We start from the raw sequence: 19,078 nt of genomic DNA, 5'->3' as shown, positions 1-19,078 counted from the left end.
CTGCCACAGTTGCTCTATGCAAGCAGCAGAACAACTCGAAGCAGCGGAATAACTACTAGCAGCGGAACAGCGAACAACGACGATGATGGACTCCACTCCGTAGGGACTCTGGCTGGAACGTGTATCCTAGCTCGCAAACTCAGAATCCTTGACGATCAAGCAATCACGACATGACTTGCAAACTGGCATGACACGCCACGTGAGTACTTTGAATGTACTCGCAAGCTCACAACAACCAAAAGTAATCAAGACAAACAATAACATGGCATTTACAAGTTAAATCAATGATGAACATACTTCAACTAAAGCAACATGGCATGGACATGGTGAACAAGATAGCACTAGAACAATACCAGATGAGCATGGCATGAACATATATATGATGATACTAGCATGCAGCAGATTTAACATATCATGAACCAACTTACTCTGTTTGGGGTTACTAAACCGAAGGAAAATGGAAAAGAAAGAAAAAACCAGGAAAGAAACAAAGAAAAGAAAAAAAAATTAAAAAATGATAGAAAAATGAAGAAAATGGTTAAAATAATAAAACCAGAGAAAAAACAATAGAAAAATAAAACCATCGAAGAAAACTATTGAAGAAATAGAGAAAACCAAAAGAAAAAAGATAGAAACAAAGTGAACTAGCGAAGCGAATGCATCGAACATAGTGAGAGCAGCAGCTGCGAGCGAACGAATGAACGGGCCGGACCAGTACTGTAGCATGCAGGGAAAAGCTTCAGCGAGACGGTACAAACTCTCAGTATAAACGAGATATAGTTCTTGCGCATAATATTGACATATGGACTGTCCATCATATTCCGTTTCAATAGATTAATTTATTATTGTACTTGTCCGTGAGTTTTTTTGTTACTAATATTTACCAATAAAATTCACGCGCTATCTGTTAAAATACTCCATAGTTATGGTTTTCTGTTGTAACAGCCATACTTTTTGTCTTGATGTGATCAACATTTCAAAAATAGAGGTCGTCTCCTGGTTTCATTTCAGAAAAGGTTCACAACTGCACATAAAAAGGACTGTGTTAGCGAAGCCACCGCAGATCTGCAAGTGTGTCAGTGCATTTAGAGCCTTTGTAGTTGGGTGAACGGACTAGTCACTGATCGGTCATGAAATCCCGATCCGGACGGGCTCTTCATACCATCCAATATGTTCAGGCTGATCGGTACCCCTTATATCCAGTCCACGGCTCCATGCTGCCCCATTCTGACCCCAAATATATTCATCTCCATCTGCATCCCAGAGCAAACCTAGCCACTCCACTCCACTCGACTCCGTCTGAAAGCTTCCTTTTGGCGATCTCCGACATTCTTCGGCATGGCGGATAGCGGATTCGACTCCGACCACTCTTGATCCATCGACTGGGGCATCTTCCCATGTGAGGAGGAGGGCGCGCGACCGAGGTCAGATTCGATCCGGTAGAAATCCATTACATTGCCGCAAATGCCGCTCGAATCCGCCGAAGCTGGAGGCTCGAGTTTGGTCTGCCGCCCATCTCCGGTGCACAGGCGTATGAGTGTTACAGGGATCGGTGCGCCCGCCGGGCGAAACAGCGAGCGCGGGAGGACGACGGCCGCTGCACTGCCAACATGGCGGAGGCGGAGGTGGCGTCGCACACTGCCTCGGACGAGGAAGTTGTCTGTGTCCGCATCCTCAAACGGCAGAGGAGAAACACGCGCGCACTTCGACAATGTGCAGATCCGGGTTGATCCATTTTACGCTTCGAGAGCTACTTCCGTGACAAAGACGCCAATAACGTCAGCAAGGGCAAGGCAAGGTAGACGTAGATGATCTTTATCCATAGCTTAATATGTATGTACAAATGCCAAGTGTTGGGAGATGTATTGATGTAGTTGCCGGACACTCTGTGTGGGATCATAGAGCTAGTTTACGATGCATATGGTTGTATGAATTTGGAGTTTGCTAAATGAGATACCCGGCTGTGAAAATAAAAATACGTGGGGTGAGTATGTGGCTGTAGATGCTCTTATTCGGGTTAAATTCGGCCATTAGCCGCCGGCCATATTTTTAGCATGGATCGGTAAGTCCAAACACATGGATCGGACGGCCTTCCGGGCGAGCCGGGCGAGGAATCATTCGCATTTTCTGACTCGTTTCATGTCGTAACAAACATCACAGCACAGCTTAGATGTCATCAAAAGGAAAAAACATCAGCTCAATTAACAATCTACTATACGTGTTACTCCTATATAATAGCCTGATCGATGGCTGGATCCCTGCAACTTTACTAGCGAGAAACACTCTTAGTGAACAACCAGCTAGCTAGCTACGATGGAGGTGGAGGCAGCGAGTGGCAGCGCCGGCGAGATCAGGTGGTCGAAGCTGGGAACGTCGCTTCCCGTCGCGAACGTCCAGGCTCTGGTGGCGTCCGCCGGCGAGCTGACGGCCGACCAGATCGAACGGTACGTCCAGCCGGACATCGACGCGCACACCGTTCTCCCCGAGCACTCCGGCGAGGTTCCGGTGATCGACCTCAGCAACCTCTTGAGCCCAGAGTCCGTCGAGGCAGAGGTCGCGAAGCTCAGGTTTGCCTGCGCCGAGTGGGGCTTCTTTCAGGTGCGTCACTACTGTAAATTGCTTACCATTTACATGCAAAATAACCGGCACGTACGCAACTTTAGGCCATATTGGCCAACCAGTTCTTTATGTCTTCACTTTCTAGGCAAAAATATCCTCTAATTGCATGTTAAACATGCTGTTGTTGAAGCACCAACACAAGCACAACAAATACTAAAAAAAACTTTTGTTCCAAAAGACCCGTGCATTTCTTTGGTTTCAAATTGCCCAAAAGATAAGCATGGTTAGAGAGGCCATTGCCTTCCGGTCTCGTTAGATAAGCCAACACACCACTCCTTGGTGGATTGCAACAAGTGCCGGTTCAAAGTATCGATATATTCCATTTATGGCCATCCTTTCATCATGCCCCAAAGCCTGAGCGTGAAGTGGCCACACTTGAAGAAGAGGCGGTCCGCCAATTCTTGAGTTTGCTTACATGGAGGGCAAAGACCAAAAATTGGCCAGTCGTTTTTGGCCAGCCTATCCGTGGTTCAAATCCAATTTTGGATGGCCAACCAAGCAAAAAAATTGATTTTAGGCGGGGCCCAAACTTCCAAGACAACATGCTCCATGGCGGAACGGACGGTGCCAAGGAATTGAGCATTGTAGGCGGATTCCGCCGAGTAGACTCCGTTGTAGTGTGCATCCAAGTACTATCATCCTCGACGTCCTCAAGAAGAATGAAGTCACAAAGTAACCCCAAGCACAACAAATTTTTGAAAGTGGTCAAGAGAGAAGCTTGATGAAATTTGGATGTTGGCAACGCACGCCGCATCCTTCAAGGCCTCCTGAACTTTTCACGTTTTCCTTGTAGACACCTCATAAATGAGGGGCGCTATGTCCTTAGGTTTTCTATCATTCATTTTAGGGGAGCCCCAAAAGGGCGCCCACATTGGGTGGCAGCGGGCGCAAAGAAGTTGCATGCAATTATGACACGAGAGTAACAATTTTTGTACTCATGGGTGTGTTGTAACACAAACATGTAAACTTTATTCTCTTCTTAATCAATAGACGATGCAAATCTTATTTCATGGGTCTATAATATATATACTACGAAAAGCAAACAAATTTTGTTTTGCTCATCTGTTGGTTAATTGCAGACTTGGTCTGTTTGCCTCTATTACTTGAGATTATGGACCTTATGTTTCTTAAATACAAGAAACTTTGTTCCTAAGAGCATCTCCAGCCGTTCGGCCTCCGAGGGCGCGTAAAAAGAGCGGCCTGGGGGCGAACCGGCGCTAGCTCGGCCCCTGGGGCGACCTAGCTCCCAGTCACGCCCCCAGGCGCCGCCCCCAGGGTGCGGAAAATTCGAACTCGGTCGTTCCCGCTCATCACAAAAGACGTCACAAGTCCGGCGATCACAAGGCACAGTTCGGCGATCGGATGTAGTATGTCGTACAAAAAACAGAGCGCCACAAGTTCGCGTGCGCGCATCACTCGGCGGGGTCGGCCTCAGGCATCGGTGGAGTCGGCGTGCGCGGGCTCGGCGGTGTCGGGGCTGCTTCGGTGTTGGGCGGTGTCGGCGCGGCTTCGGTGCTGCTGGGCGTCGTGGAGGCGTCATCACCCGGGCTTGGCGTCGGCGTGGGCGTGGGCGCGTGAGTTGGAGTCACCGTCGTCGGCAGCTGGTTCAGGATGAGGCCGTGCTCCGCCATGTACCACGCCATGAGCTTCTCGTCGGTGCTCTGGAGCATGTCCGCCCCGCCCATCAGAAAAGCCAGGTCGGTGTTCCTCTTCTTCGCGGCGACGTTGGTCCGGAGCAGGTCGAGCTTGATGGCGTTGTTCGTCAGCAACGACGACCACCGCGCCGCGGTTTTCTCTTCACGCAGGACGGCCCGGGCATGTGCGTCGGCGAGGCAATGCTCGATGGACTCCTGCACCCGCGCGGTAGCCGCGTCGGCGTGTTTCCCCTTCTTGGCCCCTTTGTTGCCGTCCGGCCGCCCCTCTGACGCGCCCGGAATCGGCGCGTCCGGCTTGTATGTCTCCTTGGCCTTGTCGAGGGTGCGCCGGACTTCCGTCCACTTCTCGCACTTGTCAATGCGCTTGTAAACATGGAGGTACTTGAATTCGGCGTCGCGATTGCTCTGCCGATACAGGGCGAACATGAGCAACTGCGCGGAGGAACAAACAGTTGGCGGGCGCAGACGACGAAGAGAGGCGGGAGACCGGCGTGGCATACCTGATCCTCAACGCTGGCGCCGCTCTCCGGGCAAGCCGCGACCTCCTCAACGACTCCATGCCATTTGTTGCACGCCCCCTGGATACGCCCCCGATGGTTCGCCATCGCCTTCGAGCCGTGCTGCATGTAGACGCCTTTGAAGTAGGGGTCGACGAGCTTGCACTCATCGAACTCGGCCTTGATGTGGTCCCAGTACGTCTCGATGCTCTGGTTCGTGCCGGTGGTCGGGTCGAGGCAGACGACTTTCCATGCTTCAGCGAGGCATTCCTCCTCCTTGGACGCCCACTTGATGCCCGGCTCGCCTGACCTGGCCGCCCGCTTCTTCTTCTTGCGCCCCTTCGCTGGAACAGGCGCCGGCTCGTCCTCCTCCTCCTCCTCCTCCTCCTCGTCGTCCTCCTCGTCCTGCTCCTGCTCCTCCTGCTCGTCCTCGCCGTAGACGTAGCCGAGCTCGCCGTCCATGCCGCCGCTGAGATCCACCGTCTCGTCCTGGGTGGCGAACCCGGGAGACGCGGCGGCCGCGGCCGAACCTGCCGTGATGATGTCGTCCATGTCAGCCTCGGTCTCGTCGGTGTCGCCGAGGTGCGAGAAGGGCAGCGCGCCACGGCGGAGTGGGGGCGTCGGTGAGGAAGCGTAGGCGGGCGGCGAGTAGTTGTATGGAGGGTACTGCACGCCGGTGAAGGCGGGCGAGGGCGTGCGCTGGGCCGGGTGTCCGTGGGGGAAGGTGACGTTTGGGTTGAACCCACCGTGCGCGTCCCCGTCGGCGTAGCCCGGCGAGGGCGATCCCCATGGCTGTGGCGACGGAGAGCCGACGCCTTGCTGTCCCCAGGGCGCGTACAGGGCGTGGCTGCCGGGCGGATTCATCATCCCCGCGCGAGTCGCCTCGGCCTCCGCCGATGCGGCAGCCGCAGCCGCGCGCGCCGCGTTGTCGCGAGCCTTCTTGGCGATGGCCCTATTCCGCCGGTCGGCGGTGACAGCCTCCCGTCGCTGAACTTCCGCCCTCCACTCGGCGTTTGACATGCCCGGTGGCTTGGACGGCGGCGCCCTCGGCTTCCTCTGCTTCGGCTGGGCGACGGAGGCGGTCGCGGTTGCCGCCGCGCGGGGGACGACGTACTTCTTCGGTGGCATGGCGGCCGGCTGGGAGGCGAGCGGGAGGGAGATTGGCGGGAGGAAAGGAGAAAATGGGAGGGAAGTGGGGGAAAAGCGGGAAGAAACGGCGGGAATAGGCGTCAGACTCGCCGACAGGGCGGACCCACGCGCCCTTTTCGCTTGTGCCGGTGCCCCAGGCGCCCCCAAGAGCGCTGGGTTCTGCCTGGGTCCGCCGGCACCAATTTCGGCCCGAGCCGGCAAAAAACGGGCTTCTGGGGGCCATTTTTTCGGCGCCGGCGCGGCAAAAACACCTGAGGAGGGCCTATTGGGGGCGCGGCTGGAGATGCTCTAACCACAATATAGGGCCGTATGACTAATAATATTAAGATTTTAGTCACATAGTTGAACGAACATGAAAGAATCAGATTTTTTTTTACCATAAGTATAAATAAATAAAAAAGATTCTCCAAGACAAAGAAAAACATCTATCTTGAACACCAATTTTAAATTAGCACAGAAAAATAAAGTTATGTCAAAAAATAGAAAACCATGTAAATATTAGAAAAAACAATAATTCATAAGTTTTTAAAACAAAAAGTCATAAGTATTACCCAAGTAATAGCATTCCAAGAAAACTCACAAATGATGTTGTAACAATAATGAAAACTGAAAAGAATGTAGATACTTCAATATTCTTCATAAAATAGTCATCAGATTTCTCAAATTGTTTTGGTATTTTTACAAATTACTTATTTTTTATTTTTCTATATTTTATTATTTTTTACTTCATATTTTTAATATTCTTAGTAACTTTTCTAGAATATTTCCATTTAAAAATATTTTTAAATTACTCTAGTTCTCAAACTTTTAGTTTATTCATATTTTATAATTATATGACTTTTTCCATTGAATTTTTGTTAGTATTTTTATTATTGATTTTTCAATTTTCCCCACTTATTTGCAACTCGGCTCCACATGGGGAAAATCATCACCACTTCATTTGTCATATTGCTTTGATCATGGTTAGGGACTAGATTAGCCAAGTTTCAAAAGTTTAAGGCCTGGGATATCTCATACTGGAATTCAAAGACAAAATTCGGAATTGGCCTAGAGATTAGAAAAAACTCTATTAATTACTAGATTCGATCATTCCATCGCTCAAAAGTATGTTTGATTAAGCATGACCATTTGTGCAACATTTGAAATTTGTAGGTTGTAAATCATGGAATACCAGATGACGTCATCACGGGCATCAAGCATGATATTCAGAAGTTCTTTCAACTCCCGTTAGAAGTTAAGAATGCCTATGCTCAGCGCCCAGGGGATCTTCAAGGTTATGGCCAAGCGTTTGTTGTCTCTGATGATCAGAAGCTAGACTGGTCTGACCTACTTGCCCTCTTCGCCCAACCAACCCAAGGCCGTGATATGAGTTATTGGCCAAGTCAGCCCCATACTTTCAGGTCAGACTGTGTATGCTTGAAATTTGTACATGGATAAGAAATGGCAGGAAAATGTTCCTTCTGTTCAAAGCACCATATTAAGAAAAAAAATGTTAAATTGGCCAGAAACTCAAGTTGAATCCAGATTAGATCAAGAAAACTTATAGGATTTTATTGGTTACACATAATCTTTTGTTAAAATGGACAGAATTTTGAACTAAGGTCATTCTTTTTCATTGCTATAGTGTGCCATGTTTTGGTGTGTGACATTCAAAGCATGATTTTCACATTTATGGATTTCCTTATGCATATGAACTACTTTGAATGTTTGTTTCATGCAAAATGTTTATTAGCTAATAATATAAACTCTTAGGTAAAAGAGGAGGGGTACCAAACATTTATGTTGGCCTTATTGTATTATTCTTTTTCAATGTTATGCAACCCTTTGATTATTCAACACCAATACAAACTAGACTTAGTGGAGATTAATATTTTATTTATTTGATTCAAGGCACCCGTTTATATTCATATGCAAACTGTTTTACTCCTAACTAGGCTAGGAACTCAAAGTAAAGTACTATGATTCTTTTATGTTTACACATGTGTATAGAATGACACCAACCTCACCCAACACCCTAATAATTTGTTACCTTTATTGCTGAGTTCAACCATGCCCTGGTCAATTTGGTGAATTCAACAAAATGTTCTTTACAAAGCTTATATATTCAAAATTTACTGAAATCCAGAAAACAAACAAAGGGAAGTAATGGACATTGAGTTTTCTGACAAAATAAATTGATTTTACATTTTTACAGGGTAATATTTTCATCATAAATATCTAGCAGCTAAGTTTTTATATGGTTCGAGGTACTGGCCAACAAAGGGCCAGACCGGGGATCATACAAGCAACAAGACAATTGGGCTTGTTATTTGTATTTGATACTAACACAAGCTAGGTCCGGTCATACAAAGCTCCTAGTATTTCAGTATGTACCAATACCTAGCATTAACATACAAACACTCTTATGGTTATGATCCCAGGAATTCTGTTGAAGATTACTCAATGGAGCTGATGAAACTCGCTCAAACCCTTAATGTCTTCATTGCCAAAACACTAGATGTTGCTCCTGAACTACTGGCAGACAAACATGTGGCACAATTTCTTAGGATGAGCTACTACCCTCCATGCACGTCAATGCCAGAAAAGGTGCTAGGCTTCTCACCGCATTCTGATGGATCTTTTCTGACTATTCTGCTAGAAATTAATTCAGTTCAAGGCTTACAAATTAGAAGATCTGGTGCATGGATTCCTGTGAAACCACGACATGATGCACTACTGGTGAATGTGGGTGACCTTCTTGAGGTATGCTTCATAAGACATGTTAAGTTAGTCAACTAATAATCAATTCAAGGCTTACAAATAGAACATCTAGTGCATGGATTTCTCTCAAAGTAATTGTCACATAAGCCAAGAAAAACATTTTTTTTACGATCCATACTTGTGCTTGGGTGAAGATAAATCCTCAATTCCATAACTTTGATCTTCCCACTTAATTACAAAATCCAAGGCGCACGCACGTGCGCGCGCATGCGCACCCACGCACACAACACCAAATGAAAGCGCTTATGTCCAATATGTCATCATGTGTTACAATTTTCTGCTACCTGAAATAGTGAAAGTACTTCTCAGCTTATTGAAGATCACGTCACTATTTTTACCACATTGTATGTTGGTTCAAAAAATAACCATAACTTTGGGTTAGCGTTAGCGTTATTTCTAAATATTTTTGAGACTTTGAAGGGACAAAAAACTAGAAGGTCCACCGAATCAAACAAGTGAGGCATCAAGCTACCTTTGTAGCCCTCGCCCTACATCTAGCGAACTCTGCTAAGAAACTTCATTAATGGTTGAAGAAAACACTAATTGCAATTTTTCTTTGGACAAGCCACTTGGTTACTATTGTTCCTATTCTCTGTTTGCCAGCGGGATCAAGTTATGATAAACAAAACAAATTGGAAATGATCAACAGTTTACCAATTATGTTCTTTCAGTTCCTTCCAAGAAATCTTGATCGACTAAAGCGAAAAAAGTAAGGCCCTACAAGCAAAGGCACTTTTTTCTAGAGAGCAGGGTTGGTTTATTGACAAAGCAATAGTTGAATGGTGTGTACGGAAGTTTTTCCTGTACATTGTTGTGTGTACTTTTCAAACTACTTCCTACTTTATATGAATAATGGACTGTTTTTTCAAGGATATAGATGAGAAGCTTGATATTTGTTTAAATTAATTTTTATATTATTATAGATTTTGTCGAATGGGAAGTACAAGAGCATTGAGCATCGGGTTACCATAAATGCCCACAAGGAGCGACTATCTATTTCAGCATTTCACGTCCCAAACTATGGTGGAATAATTTCACCAATTTTGGGAACTATAGAAGAGAAGATGTTATACAAAGCAGTGGGAGTAGAAGAGTATGCAAGACTTTATTTCGCAAATAAACTAGAAGGAAAGAAAGCCCTGGATTATGCGAAGTTATCCGGAATATAAGGATATCCTACTGGAGTTTGTCGTTCTACATAAAACTCTTAAGCTACTATTTGATGTGTCATTGTAATAGATCTTTATTTCTCATCAGGACCAATCAATGATATGTTTGTCACTTCATTTGAATATATGCATTTACTTTCGGATATATATGCTGAAATTCTTCTACTGCTATAGTTGTGTGGTATCTGAAAGACAGAAATAGGTTTATTGCAAACCATTGTTCCAAGCCATCCAAGCAAATAGGGTGGCACCAAGGGGGAGAAGAGAATAATAGACTGAGAATAGAACCATCCTGTTAGCCACCCAACCAATTTTTGGTACTTATTTCGTTTAACTGAGACTACGGCCATTTCATTATGTTCACACTGGGATCATGTATATTTGATAGGCTTTGACCTGTCCGGCGCACTTCTATTGTCTGCATGTAGTATAAAACATTCTAAACATTGCCGCAATGATCAAGTTGAAGAAACACCAATGCATCTTTTTCGGGACTGCAAATTTTCTCAAGATTGTTAGATGACACTGATGCCGAGAAAAAGAAGAGGAATTCCAGGCTTTGATGAGATAAGTTTTTCATATGGAGAACTCCCCAAGAAGATTTCATGGAAATAAATGTTTAGGATGTTGGAATATTTGGACTGTTCGAAATGGCAAAATTGTTACAAATGAAATTCCAAGTATCGTAACCTGGAGATACTTACTTAAACAAGACTTGATACTTTTGAGCCATAGATTAAAGGTTAAGAATTCGAGATGGCAAGATTGGCTGAACACCCATCTGTGATGTTGGTGTTTGTTTAAGAGTTACATGCTTTGTCTTTACACCAGGAAACATGTTCGTGCATTGCAACGGGTGTATATACAGAAACCACGTGGTTCTGAAACTATTCTTTTCAATCAGCCAACCGCGGCGGGCCATAGAAGGGAAATAGTTACTAGACTGTTACAATTATTTTTCTTCCCTCTGTTTTAGCAAACTAGCAACATGTTTTTCCTCTGTATTACGGTTATCACTACCTTGATTCCAATTCTGCTTCAATATACGCTTTTATGTGTTGTTTTTCCTAAAAAAATACAAGTTACAATAATTGTATGTATGAAACTTATAGCTAGCAGCCTATTTAAATGTAGTTACATGTATGTGTTTTGGCAGAACATGGGGCATTAATTAGCTAGTGTCTTAGCCTCCAATTATGTATACTTCATGTCTTCATTCGCTTCACAATTTCCATGTCTTAATTGTTCTTTTATTTTTTAAATTCAAATAATATGAACAAGTTTCTTCTCAAAAGAAAGACGTCATCACAAGATGCTCTGGAAGTAGGGATGCAAGCGGGCGTTCCGCATATCCCGCATAAGTAGGAAAGTAGTGCAAACTAAGCTAAATCTGGGTGAGGAAATTATAGTTAAGTTGATCTGTGTATACTATGAAGCGGGCGGATCGGGCACCGCTCTGCACCCCTATCTGGAAGACATGATTAGAGAGGAGGAGGTTCAGTATGATACAAGCAAGAGGAAATTGATGGAACGTTGTCATCCTAACTTGAAAGATCTGGTAAGAAGAAAGTACTTAGTTAATGGACCTTGTCAGGCAAGTTCTTTGTTTTACCAATATACCAAAAAAATACTATTGCAGTATGTTTTTATACATCGACTTTTGTTATGTCTGAAATGAGTGTTACAAGTTGTCAAATAGTACACCCTTACTCAATACATCTTTGGTTGAAAATTTTATGCCGTGGTGCATCAGGGTAACATTAGCTCTAGCTCCGCCCCTGAGAGTGTACCTTAAATTTCAAAAAACAAATGGTCAGTGACTGCCCCGCTTGTTGGGAAAGCGCCGAGCGCTCCTGACCACGCATAGGAGATCATTTCAGACCGCACTCTCACCGTGCGCGTTATTTTTTCAGCCAATCAAGTTTGGGTAGCTTGCTTACCACGCGTGTACCACGTGGTGTGGAGTATTGACAGTCTTACATGATAGTCTTATAGATAGCTGGATCTCTGGACAAATTAGCAACCCAAAGTAAAACTTCACTAGCGAGAGTACGTAGTAGAGAACTAGCTGGCTCTGTACTGATGGAGGTGGAGGCGGCGAGTGGCAGCGCCAGCGCCAGCGAGAGCAGGTGGTCGAAGCTGGGAGTGAGCCAGGAACGTGCAGGCCCTGGCCGACACCATCGAGCGGTACATCCGGCCGGACATCGACGCCCTCGCTGTTCTCCCCGAGCACTCCAACGATGTTCCGGTGATCGACCTCGGCAAGCTCTTGAGCTCCGAGTCTGTTGAGGCAGAGGCCGCGAAGCTCAGATTTGCTTGCGAGGAGTGGGGTTTCTTTCAGGTGCGTCACTGAATCCAAGGACTGAACTTTTTTTCAGTTCTTTCAACTCCCCCTCAGATGTTAAGAATGCATCACAGATAGGTGTAGGCATTTTTGATATCAGAAGTTTTCAACTCCCCCTCGATGTTAAGAATGCATATGCTCAGCGCCTAGGGGATCGTCAAGGTTATGGCCAAGCATTTGTTGTCTCTGATGATCAAAAACTAGACTGGGCTGATATGTTTGCCCTGTTCACCCAACCACCCCAAGCCTGTGATATGAGTTATTGGCCATGTGAGCCTCAAACTTTCAGGTTATACTTTGAATCCTTGCACTAGTAGGAAAAGGGGCTTTTACCCCTGTTCATAAGGGCCTTTAGTCCCGGTTCAGGAACCGGGACTAAAGGGTCGTTACTAATGCCCTAGCCCTTTAGTCCCGGTTCTTACACGAACCGGGACTAAAGGCCGTCCACGTGGCCGGTGCGGGCAGCCCAGGCAAGAGGGCCTTTGGTCCCGGTTGGTGCCACCAACCGGGACCAATAGGCATCCACGCGTCAGCACCTGGCAGGAGCTGAGGTTTTTGTTTTTTTAAAGGGCGGGGGGAGGGGGGGTTTGGGGGTTTTGGGGGGTTAATTTAGGTTGTTATTAGGTAGCTATTAGAGAGAAGTGTCCTCTCTTATATCTCCGTGCTTGGTTTACCAACGCTACGTACTGCTATGCCTAAACATGGCTTAGATTGAAGTGAAGGCAACATGTGGTGCATGTCGAAAGTAATACTAATCCGGACTTGATCAAGTTTGGATTGTACTACTTTCGACACGCACCACATGCATGTTGCCTTCACTTCAATCCAATCCATGTTCATTTCACCCGCTGATATATAATAACTCTTCATGCACGCATCATGCATCATCATATATAATAACAAGTCCTACTAATCATCATCATACAACTTCTACTCGTTATTAATAACAAGTCATACGATCGATCATCATCCTCACAGTCATCGAACCAACCCTACTTAATTGTTCTTAGCACATGATCATCAGTATTAGGTAGGACCGAAATACCCTCTTTAAGGTAAAATAGCATAAAACAATATAGACCCTGACTCTTCATTATGGAGAATGGAGATCATCCTGTCTCCAATTCTTGCGCCTCGCTTCCTTTTGCTTCCAAGAAGCTCCTTGCGACTGTCCATACATTTTTTCCATTCTTTGATTTGCATGTCTCCACTTCTTTTAGAAATCCGGTATGGACAGTTGAGATTCGTAGGATGACCTGGTTGTATATTCAAAATATCAAGCCTACCATTTTGATACATCAAATGAGGCACACAATCCTCTGGGATTATCTGTTGAAAAACATAGTAATAACTTCATAGTTAGCAATGATAATGCACTAGTTTTAGAACTATGCAAAATATGCACGGATGTCGTAATAGTAAGAAATCTTACCAGGGTATCTCCATAGTAGTTACCGTAGTTCACCACGTGCACTAGTGGCACGTATGGAGGACCATAATGATGAGGAGTTTGATTGTAGATATTGTAATTCTCAATATCAGTACAAAATCCGACCAGATGAGTTTTCTCCTTATAAGTTAACTCAGAGCCATCGGTGTAGTAGGTTCTGTCTACCATGTTCCGCACATTGTTTGAACAATCAAAATAAGCTGTCAATGAAAATAAGTTGTCAACTATTTTGAAATGAACAATATAAATTAGCTAATAACTATGTTTGAGAAACTCACATAGCGGTAGAATTGGAGGCGTATCAACAAGGACCCAAATGTCCATATTGTCTTGCTAGATGTCAGGATCACCAAGATCCATGGTGACAGGTATACCCTCATCAAAACCATACATCTTGCAAAATGCTTCCTAATTTTTGCAACCAAAATGGGTTACGCTCTCAGAATTATACAGCTTTACTTCAAAATCTATATCATGATGGGTCCTTAGGTGAATTTTCTTTGTTTCCATACTTTCATGGTCTTCAAAACCCATCCTCTCCAAGACGTAGCGTCTTGCATGGCATGGGATAAGCTAGCCGAATTGTAAAAGATGAAAAGTACACGTTGAAATAGTTGAAGTCGTGCTTAATTACGAAAAAATAACACTTGTCGTCGTTGCGTACCGTTTCAACATCGAACGTCTCCTCCAGCTTAATACTGAAGCGCCGATCTTCGTCCAGGTGAGGCCTGTCGCACTGACCTCGGTCGTCGTGGCACCAGTCGCACTCCCCCGGGAGACTTTCGTCGTCCGAGTACGACATTTCCTATGTTCATATATAATTCAAATATTAAACATCTACAATTAAATATATGTACTAAAAAACCTAAGTTAGATCATTATTATTCATCACGGGTTGACTATCGGTTTGTCGAGTCTTTTCTTGAAAACTCTCAGCTCACGTGGTGTATACATTCGACTGTTGGTGATGGTCGCTCCTCCCTTTGTCCCCGTGTGCATTACACCAAAATGTCTAGCTAGCACACGGGAACAAAGGAGAAGCGACCCCCACGACAACAGTCGGGATTCTTCGTCCTCTCATATATATATGGTGGAACTCTCCCTCACTGATTCCTCTCTGACATTTGCGACCGTCGGTGATGGTAGCTCCTCCTTTCGTTCTCGAGTGCATTACACCAAATTGTCTAGCACACGGGAACGAAGGAGAAGCTACCCCCACGACAACACAGTCGGGATTCTTCGTCCTCTCATATATGGTGGAGACTCGACAGACTTACAGTCAACCCGAAATATCGTTTAATTATCTTTCTAAAAGAGGATTTGGCTGGTCTCACCTCGATGTCGGAGGGGGCGGTGACGGGGACGACGGCGGGGATGATGGAGGGGCCGGGGGGGGTCCTAGATTTCTGCGAAAACAAAAACCCTATAAGCTATCAACTAATCATAGTGCTCTCCAATTTTAGCATTCAAAGTAGGATCGGAGTAGTTTTCCACTTTGAGCATTCAATAAGCAAAATCAAATCACAAAATAAAGTAGTATTCAAATTAGGATGCATTCAATTATAAGCAAAACTACATCATCTCCATGCGTCCGTACATCGCCGAATATTATCACTAATACACCTCGAATACTATCATACATATAGCATCGCTAGTACAGCTAGAACAGTAGCGCCCGATGGACATCGGCGCGGGCGGTGGACACCCAAAGGGACGGAACCATCACAGGATCATAGCTCCAGTGAGATCCCTGAAGAACCTGCCAGGTACTGTCAAACCTGCCCTCCAACGCAACCATGTAGTGACGGACGTGCTGGTCCTCCTCGCTGACACGGTGACGTACCTCCTCCGCGGTGTCCGGAAGCCTCGGCACCGTCACTGGCCCACGCGAGCGCCACCAAACAACGATCGGGTCAACGACGGGCTGGTTCCTCACCAACCTACGCCCACCGGAAGGTAGCACCTCCCAAAACCAGCCCGGCGGAGCCCAGTCCCGGACATGGCCCCTCTGATCAAGCCGGCCTCCTCCGCCGAGTCGACGACGAGGATGCGGGATAGGCATCGTCGACGTCGATGCAGGAATAATTGCTTTAACTAAAAAAAAACTAGTTCTATTAATTTCCTTACTATAAATAGAATAAAGTAGTACTTACTAAAAATAAACTAGCTAGTTTAACTAGTTCTATTATTTTTCTAACTAATTCTATTAAACACTTTCTAGGTAGTACTTACTAAAAGTTATCGGGGAGGGGGGTACATATATCGACAACGACATACCCGATAAAAAATAAGAAGAGGAAGAAGACGCAAAAAAAGAGGAGAAGAAGAAAGGAATAGAGGAGGAGATCGAAGAAAAAAAGAAAAAAGAGGAGAAGAAGAAGGAATAGAGGAGAAGAAGAAAAAATAGAATAATATATTATTCTATTTCTTCTTCTTCTCCTCTATTTCTTCTTCTTCTACTCTTTTTTTTCTTCTTTTTCATCTTCTTATTTATTTCTCCTCTACTTCCTCTCCTCTTCTTCTCTTCTTCTCTTCTTCTCCTTCTTATTTTCCTTTTTCCTCTCCTTCTTTTTCTTCTAAATATGAACATACATAAATGACTTTGATCATACACAATTTCTATGAACAAAAAAAATCATAAAAATTCTATGAACAAAATTACAACAGAAAAAATCATAAAAATTCGATGAAAAAATTGATATATTCTTTGCATATGAACATACAAACATTTGCATATTCAATAATAATATCACCAAAAAAATCTAAACTACACATCTAAATTAATACATCTAAATTACAACAACTAAATTATCTAATTAACTACACATCCAAATTAATACAACTAAATTACAAATCTAACTACACATCCAAATTAATACTACACATACAAATCTAATTACAACAACTAAATCTAACTACACATCCAAATTAATACTACACATACAAATGTAATTACATCAAAATTAATACTACACATACAAATCTAATTACAACAATCTAATTACAAATCTAACTACACATCCATTACAGGGAGGAGGAGGAGGGGATCGGGGCGGCGCTCACAGGGTGGCGGAGGGCGACGGCGTGGGTGGCGGAGGGCGGCGACGGTGACGTACGGGGCGACGGCTCGGGGGCGCGCGGCGGATGCCGATGGCGACGGCGGCGGGGGGCGGAGGACGACGGCGACGGGCGATGGCGTGGGCTCGGGGGCACGGGCGACGACGACGACGACGGGGCAGCCTGGCGGCGTAGTCGTCGGGCGGGGGGACACTGGCGATGGAAATCAGCAAATTTCCAAAGTGTTACTTATATAGCAAAGGCTTTGGTCCCGGTTGGTGGCTCCAACCGGAACCAATACCCACCCTTTGGTCCCGGTTGGTGCCACCAACCGGGACTAAAGGCCTCTTTTCACCAGCGCAAAGGGCGGGAAGCAGAGGCCTTTGGTCCCGGTTGGTGGCACCAACCGGGACTAAAGGGGGGGCATTGGTCCCGGTTGGTGCCACCAACCGGGACCAAAGGCCTTGCGCTGCCCGCGGCCAAAAGTTTAGTCCCACCTCGCTAGTTGAGAGGGGCTCGGAGTGGTTTATAAGCTCCACTGCGGCTGCCTTCTCGAGCTCCTCTCAAATGCAGGCTTATGGGCCTAATGTCAAACTGTGCTGTCTGTTGGCCTATTGGGCCTTCTGCGGGCCTGAATCCTGGCCCAGGTTGGGTTTCTAGTCGTATTCAGGCCGTGGTGGCCCAATAGGTGGCAGTTTTTTTAATTTTTTGCATTATTTATTTTCTTTTGTTTTTTGCTTTATTTTTTAATTCTTTTTGCTTTTAGGTCAGCAAAATTATAAACTGTCTGTTAGTGCCATTAGTTTTAGAAAACATATAAACTTTCTATTAGTGCCATTAGTTCTTTATGAAAATTCTTTTTGCTATATTTAGTTTTTTTATTTTCTTTTTTGCTATATTTATTTTGTTTTATTTCTACTTACAACAAAAAACTTATTTATTTTATTTCTAATTACTTATTTATTTTACTTTATGATAATTCTTTCTGCTATTAAAGTTTCTATCAAAAAAAGTTCTTTATGAAAATTCTTTTTGCTTTTAATGATTAAAAATAAAAAAGAGGCGCAATGCGCGTTGATTTGCTTCAAGCCTTTCGGAATAGTGTAGACTGCACTGCACATAGCTCGATGCAGTCTACCTTATTCCTCAAGGCTTGAAGCTAAGCAACGTGAGCATTGCGCCTGTTCTTCATCGTCTCTGCACTCAGGGCTTATAAACCGCTCCTAGTGCCTCTTAGCTAGCGAGGTGGGATTAAAAACTGCTTAGCTAGTAAGAAACTCTAGTACCGGTTCGTGCCACGAACAGGTACTAAAGGTGCTCGTGGGGCCACAGCCTCATTAGTACCGGTTCGTGGCACCAACAGGGACCAAAGGGTGGAATTGATCCCGGTTCAAAATGCACCATTCAAAGCCACATCATCATTTTTCAATCCTTTCTGACTTCATTTGTTATTTTTCATGCATTTACTAATTATTTTGAGCTATAAGACCCTAAAATTGAAAAGCATTTCAAATGAACTCTGAAAAGGTTGAAAGTTGGCATGATATCATCATTTCATCCACATAGCATGTGCAAGAAAGTTGAGAGGGTTACGGCAAAAACTGGATGCACTTCGTGTACAAAACGGACAATCTCTTTCAAAGTATCAGGATTTCATCCCGAAACTCGTCTGTTACAAAGGGATTTCATTTTTTAAAACTTATTTGAACTCCTGACTTTGTGTGTGTTCAAAATGCACCATTCAAAGCCAAATCATCATTTTTCAATCCTTTCTGACTTCATTTGTTACTTTTCATGCATTTACTAATTATTTTGAGCTATAAGACCCTAAAATTGAAAAGCATTTCAAATGAACTCTGAAAAGGTTGAAAGTTGGCATGATATCATCATTTCATCCACATAGCATGTGCAAGAAAGTTGAGAGGGTTACGGCAAAAACTGGATGCACTTCGTGTACAAAACGGACAATCTCTTTCAAAGTATCAGGATTTCATCCCGAAACTCGTCTGTTACAAAGGGATTTCATTTTTTAAAACTTATTTGAACTCCTGACTTTGTGTGTGTTCAAAATGCACCATTCAAAGCCACATCATCATTTTTCAATCCTTTCTGACTTCATTTGTTATTTTTCATGCATTTACTAATTATTTTGAGCTATAAGACCCTAAAATTGAAAAGCATTTCAAATGAACTCTGAAAAGGTTGAAAGTTGGCATGATATCATCATTTCATCCACATAGCATGTGCAAGAAAGTTGAGAGGGTTACGGCAAAAACTGGATGCACTTCGTGTACAAAATGGACAATCTCTTTCAAAGTATCAGGATTTCATCCGGAAACTCGTCTGTTACAAAGGGATTTCATTTTTTAAAACTTATT

The 19,078-nt window shown here is 44.4% G+C and overlaps 1 protein-coding gene and 1 pseudogene across 1 annotated transcript; both read left to right on the top strand.

Annotated features, from left to right (window-relative positions):
• The first annotated feature begins 2,313 nt into the window (after positions 1-2,313).
• LOC141041938 (2-oxoglutarate-dependent dioxygenase 11-like) lies at positions 2,314-10,120 on the top strand. Its single transcript, XM_073509514.1, has 4 exons — positions 2,314-2,598; positions 7,073-7,320; positions 8,341-8,662; positions 9,604-10,120. Exons 1-4 carry the CDS (start codon positions 2,314-2,316, stop codon positions 9,847-9,849), a joined length of 1,101 nt encoding a protein of 366 aa, XP_073365615.1. The 3' UTR covers positions 9,850-10,120.
• A 1,811-nt stretch (positions 10,121-11,931) lies between these two features.
• The window catches only part of LOC141041510 (2-oxoglutarate-dependent dioxygenase 11-like), a 51,501-nt pseudogene continuing 44,354 nt past the window's right edge, over positions 11,932-19,078 (top strand).

This window comes from Aegilops tauschii, chromosome 2 (assembly GCF_002575655.3).
Source record: "Aegilops tauschii subsp. strangulata cultivar AL8/78 chromosome 2, Aet v6.0, whole genome shotgun sequence".
Taxonomy (NCBI): domain Eukaryota; kingdom Viridiplantae; phylum Streptophyta; class Magnoliopsida; order Poales; family Poaceae; genus Aegilops; species Aegilops tauschii.
Note: the sequence above shows the minus strand (reverse complement) of the source record. Positions and strands in the feature narration are given on the sequence as shown.

Excerpts from the sequence above, each read along its gene's own strand:
- LOC141041938 (XM_073509514.1), top strand. The coding sequence starts at position 2,314 with ATGGAGGTGGAGGCAGCGAGTGGCAGCGCCGGCGAGATCAGGTGGTCG. Across the intron at positions 7,321-8,340 it reads AGTCAGCCCCATACTTTCAG|GAATTCTGTTGAAGATTACT; the intron begins GTCAGACTGTGT and ends TTATGATCCCAG. Across the intron at positions 8,663-9,603 it reads ATGTGGGTGACCTTCTTGAG|ATTTTGTCGAATGGGAAGTA; the intron begins GTATGCTTCATA and ends ATATTATTATAG.